This window comes from Cucurbita moschata, unplaced genomic scaffold, assembly GCF_002738365.1.
Source record: "Cucurbita moschata cultivar Rifu unplaced genomic scaffold, Cmos_1.0 Cmo_Scf00011, whole genome shotgun sequence".
Taxonomy (NCBI): Eukaryota; Viridiplantae; Streptophyta; class Magnoliopsida; order Cucurbitales; family Cucurbitaceae; genus Cucurbita; species Cucurbita moschata.
The window spans coordinates 1,203,395-1,208,949 of NW_019268527.1; the positions used below are offsets into that span (position 1 = coordinate 1,203,395).

General features: G+C 36.3%; 1 protein-coding gene across 1 annotated transcript in view; it reads right to left on the minus strand.

Moving 5' to 3' along the window:
- Positions 1 to 4,010, minus strand: part of LOC111449295 (transcription factor TGA9-like) — a 6,754-nt gene extending 2,744 nt beyond the window's left edge. Inside the window, exons 1-9 of the mRNA XM_023089135.1 lie at positions 3,959 to 4,010; positions 2,775 to 3,149; positions 2,597 to 2,691; positions 2,216 to 2,295; positions 1,864 to 2,112; positions 1,431 to 1,475; positions 1,282 to 1,341; positions 1,089 to 1,166; positions 950 to 1,001 (exon numbers count right to left, since the gene is read on the minus strand). Coding sequence (XP_022944903.1) covers positions 950 to 1,001; positions 1,089 to 1,166; positions 1,282 to 1,341; positions 1,431 to 1,475; positions 1,864 to 2,112; positions 2,216 to 2,295; positions 2,597 to 2,691; positions 2,775 to 2,872 — 757 coding nt within the window. The 5' untranslated portion in view covers positions 2,873 to 3,149; positions 3,959 to 4,010. The remainder of the gene's footprint in view (positions 1 to 949; positions 1,002 to 1,088; positions 1,167 to 1,281; positions 1,342 to 1,430; positions 1,476 to 1,863; positions 2,113 to 2,215; positions 2,296 to 2,596; positions 2,692 to 2,774; positions 3,150 to 3,958) is intronic.
- Between the last annotated feature and the right edge of the window lie 1,545 nt (positions 4,011 to 5,555).

Genomic DNA, 5,555 nt, shown 5'->3' on the forward strand with positions numbered 1-5,555 from the left:
TATATATATATATATATATATATATATATATATATATATATATATATATATATATATAAAAGAATCACGGACCCTCCGCACTGGTACGATATTATCCACGTTGGGTATAAGCTCTCATGACTTTGTTTTTGTTAGAAACCACGACGGTCCACAATGATATGATATTATCCACTTTGAGCATGAGCCCTCATGGCTTTGTTTTTGTTAGAAACTACGGCTCCCCCATAATGGTATGATATTATCCACTTTGAGCATAAGCTCTCGTGGCTTTGGTTTTGTTAGAAACCACGACGCTCTACAATGGTATGATATTATTCACTTTGAGCAATAGCTCTCATGGCTTTGCTTTTGTTAGAAATCACGACTCTCTATAATGGTATGATATTATCTACTTTGAACATAAGCTCTCATGGCTTTGTTTTTGTTAGAAACCACGACGCTCTACAATGGTATGATATTATCCACTTTGAGCATAAGCTCTCATGGCTTTACTTCTGTAAGAAACCACGACTCTCTATAATAGTATGATATTATTCACTTTGAGCGTAAGCTCTCATGACTTTGATTTTGGTTTCCCCAAAATAACTCATACTAATACTTTTGGTTTCCCTAAGAGGCCGCGTACGGATGGAGATAGTATTTCTTACTTACAAATCCATGATTAATCCCTTAATGAGTCAATGTGGGACTCTTAAGTAACAATCCTCTCCTCGAACAAAGTACATCATAGAGTCTTCCTTGAGACCTATGGAGCTCTCGAATAACCTCTCTTTAATTGAGGCTTGACTCCTCTGGAGGCATCAAACAAGGTACACCTCTTATTCAATCACTTTTGATTACACATTCGAGGATTCTATTGACATGACTAAGTTAAGGGCATGACTCTAATACCATGTTAAGAATCACGACTCGAACACAACACAGATGTTTAGAAGAAGAAGAAACTCACCGGAGCTGATATTGCCACCCATAACGCTGCCACAAGCTCCTAGAAACAATCCCTATTTAACACAAACCATTCCAAAATCACTAACATAATTCAAGATGTTGAATTCTTTTAGGAAAACAACATTAAAACTACTTCAAACCTGAGAACGTGCTCTATGGAGGTCTTGTTCAAGCTGAGAGAGCTTCATTCTACTGGACTCTAGTTGCTGAATATAAGCCTGTGGGCAACAAAGATGAGAAATTTCCAAGTGGGTATCTTAAATTCTTTCATGGGTTTGTAAATTTTTCGAAGATAACTTCTGGGTATGAAAAGAAATGGCTCATTGTTCATACCTTCTTCCTCAGACGGCTCTTTCTTGCAGCTTCTCTGTTCTGAGCCAAACGTCTCAGTGTCTAAAGAACAGAGTTTTTCCCCTCAAATTTTAAGAACTCAGAAGAAAAAGAAGCTCAAAATTGAAACAAGTTTAAAAGAAAAATGAAACCTTTGGATCAAGCTGCCTCTCTGATGTTGAACCACCTCCTTTTCTCTGTAACAAGTTGAAGAACAAGCAATATTGTTATGAAAAAATCATACCCATTTTCGCAAAACAATGAAAGATTCAAACAAGAACATGAAAATGGATTGAAAATTTGATATCTAACAGAATTTGTAGGGAAAATGGAAGTTTGATCATGAGATTGTTCTTGAATTTGGATGTTTTCTTCCATTATTTTATGGTTTTTTGAAGAATGAGAAGAGTTTTTTTGGTGATTTTATGATGCCAAATCAATGGTAATAAATATTCTCTCTCTAAAATCAAACAACCCTCAGAAAATCCGCCAGAATTCAGAAAAACTCTGCCCATTTTTTTATTTTGATTCTTGGGATCAGAGAAAAAAAAGAGATGAATTAATTCAAGTGAGAGAAAACCGAACCTTTCCTTCCACAGGGGATTGATTATGGTGCGATGATGGGTCTATTCTCAAGGCATCATCTTCAAGCTCTGTTTGAAGATGATGATGATGATGATGATGATGAAGAACTTGGTCAAATCCTTGAGCTGAAGAACAGAGCCTTCTGCTAATCGGCGAATCAGATTCCATTTCCAACTCTGTTTTACTTGTGAGAGCGTTGTTTATGTTCGCTGAACCTGAATCAGTGCTCTCTGACTTTGAACCTTCTCCCTAACATTCAAATTAATGATCAAAAACCAAAAACAGAGGCTTGTTCTTGAAGAAAAGTTGAAAACAGAGTCGATTTTATTGGGAAATGAGAAGGGGTACGTACCATTGTTGGGGTTTGTTGAAACCTTATTGGCCAAGAAGGGAACATTTCAAGAGTAGCAGCAGGCCTCCCTGAAACAAAATCTGCAATGAAATCACACAAAAAGAAGGTATCAGAGAGAATCCTCTGTTTTTTTATGCTCTGTTTTTTCTCTCTCACTGAAAGGAACCTAATCCAACTTTTGAGCAGTTATGGAGTTAGTACAGAGATGAAACTGAAAAGGGTCAGAAATTTACTCTGTTTGTAGCCTCATGCAATTCAACTCTATTGATCTTTGAAACCATTTTTCCTTTAAAAATGGTAGCTTTAACTTCTCTCTCTAACTTTCTCTCTCTTCAGTAAAGTTTCAGAGATTAAAAGAAAAAGAAAAAAAGAAAAACATACGTGGCGATTTGGGTTCATCATTTCCGAGCTTAACTCCTTGCAAAACGATGGCTTCTTCAAGCTCTCCAAAATCAAAAGCTGGGTGTTCTTGATTCCTTGAAAAGAAGAACAAAAGAGACACATATGTTGAAAAAACAGAGGAGGGTTTTTAGAAACAGAGGAGAGTTTAGAAACTTACAGAAAAGGAGGAGGGGAAGGGTTGTGGTTGATTCCGTAGAGATTTGAGTAAGGTGAAGAGTTAGATAAGGCGGTGGCGTGGAGCGGCGGAGTGGCCATCGGCGGCGGCGGAGATGGTTACGCCATTGTTGAAGGTTGAATAGAAACAGAGGAGGGTTGAAGAGAGGGAAAAACTCTGTTTTAATGGAGGAATTTGGAGACTGTATTATTGGTGTGCTTCTCCATGAAGAAATCTCGCTTTATTATTATCAGAATTCTGTGTGTTTGTCTTCCTATCCGTAAGGGGGAAGGAGATTATCGTTGAAACTCATTCCGAGGCGCACAAAAAAGTTTCCCCAGCCGACCTGTTTCAGCCGCTATTCTGCCTCTGCTCCTCCTGCCTTTGACAACAACATACATCCCAACAAATCTTTTTTTTTTTTTTTTCAATTAAGGGTATTCTGGTAAATTTTTTAAAAATCGGAAATTCGGGTCGGTTTGTAAGTTGACATATTTTGTTATCGGCTCAAAGTTACAATCCAATCTAACCCGACTCTACTCTTTATTGGAAATATTAAGAATATTTGGTTTTTGTAACAGATATTAATGATGTATTGTTACTGTAGATATTGTACCGTAGATAAGTGTCAGGTCGTAAACTAATTCATTCTACCCACAATTTTGAGTTAGTCTAAAAACAATTTTCAACACAATTTGATGGAGCTATGGGTTGGACGATGAAAGTCCTACATCGGCTAATTTAGAGAATGATCATAGATTTATAAACAAAGAATATTAACTCCATTAGCACGAAGCATTTTGGGGAAGCCTAAAGCAAAGCTATGAAAACTTATGCTCAAAGTGGACAATATCATACCATTGTGGAGAGTCGTGTTCATCTAACACTGTGTACACCCAGCAACCGGGGTTCAATTGCTCAAATTTCAATAGACTTAGTACTTTAGAAGATTAGCAACCGGGGGTTAGTTGCTTCCTCATATTCTTGATCAATCTCTTAGGTTTGTTGATTCTTTCCACCTTTCTTATTGAGTTGCAAAAATTTTATTTAATTTTAGAAACAAAAAAATTTAAAAACATGGACCTTACTTCATGTCAGTTCAATCTTCTCACGAACATTAATCATTTGCTTTCACGTGAAATTATTTTCGTTAGAGAGATACTAATATATATATATATGGAACATACTACAGTCTTAGGTGGCGAAGAGCTAACATTGAGGTGCCAAAACTTTTCATCGATGCGAGCTCTTGGGAAAGATCAACTAGTTATCCCTAAAGTAACTTTTATCTGTTGAGCGATGGTCCTTCCACTCAGCACCGTGGGATCACTAAGGCCGACTTTCGTCCCTGCTCGATGGGTGGGTCTTGCAATTAAGCACCTTTTTGCCTTTGCACTCGAGGGTCAATCTTCGTCTGGTCCGAGGAAACCTTTGCACGCCTCCGTTACCTTTTTGGGGGCGTATGTATGTATATATGTATTATATAAAATATTGTAAAATGGGATATTGTAGGAGATGGAAGAGATGAAATTGAAATAAAAAAGGAAAAGAAGTAAGGACAAAAATAATAATTTGATAAAAAAGAAATAAACAAAAATTAAAATAAATAAATAAAAAAGAATTGTTGGGACACTTGGAGGAACCCACTAGAATCACTGACTCCAACTCCAACTCCACTTATCTCTCTCATCTAACCGCCTGAGTTGTTTTATTGGACAATTTTGCGGGGAAAAAGGGCAAAAAAGTAAAAGGATAAATACAATATTTAATTATCTTTCAACAAATTCTTAAAAAAAAAAAAACAAATTAGATGAGCCTTTGTGTTGCCTTAGAGAGAGCTTAGGGTTTCTCGAGAACTCATCGGTCGTTCAAATCTCGACTACTCGTAAATTTTGGCATGGGATAGTGGTTTGTGACAAACGGCGACTGACGACACTCAATTTCAACTAAAACACGACTATTATATTAGGTTACCTAACCCAATTGAAAGTGATAGCTAGAACGTGAGATATCGATTTCTTGATCTAGGTGAGTAGGAGAATAATAGCCATGTTGGTGAAAATGATTAAACTCAGGTACGAGTTTTGTCAACAAGTTAAATCATGCGGATGTTTTTTTTTTTTTTTCACTCTTTCGATTCTTACAAACATTATCTTATAAAAAGTAAATGTAAAACCAGGTACGACTTTGACTTCAGGGTTTTCAGGGAGAAGTTTCCACACCTTTATAAGGAATGCACACTGATCAGTGTCTGATTTTGATACCATTTGTAACAACTCAAACTCACCGCTAACAGATATTGTCTTCTTTGAGCTTTCCGTTCAAAGGCTTACTCTCGAGGTTTCAAAACATGTCAGTTAGAGAAAGGTCTTCACATTCTTATAAGAAATGTTTCGTTCTTTTCTCTAATCGATGTGAGATCTGACAACAATAGAAATAAAGAAATGAAAATTATATTGGACGAAAAAAGATCAAATTCCGTCGCATCGGATAAAAATTAGAGAAAATTTTGACATTCCCGATCTGAAAATCAAAGGAGTTTGATAGTGACGTGGGACGACAAAGGTTTTAAAGAAGGATGAGCTTTGGAGAAAGATAGTGTTGGCTTTTAGGGCAAAGGTATGACCTTTTTTAAAAAAAAATAATTGTTTTAATATCATAAAAGAAAGTCATTGCTTCCAATGACAGCCTTTGGCTTGGTCTATTGGGGATGGAAAGGGATGCAAAAAGAGAAGATTATGAGAGGACCCAAAAATAAATTAATAAATTAATAAATAAATAAAG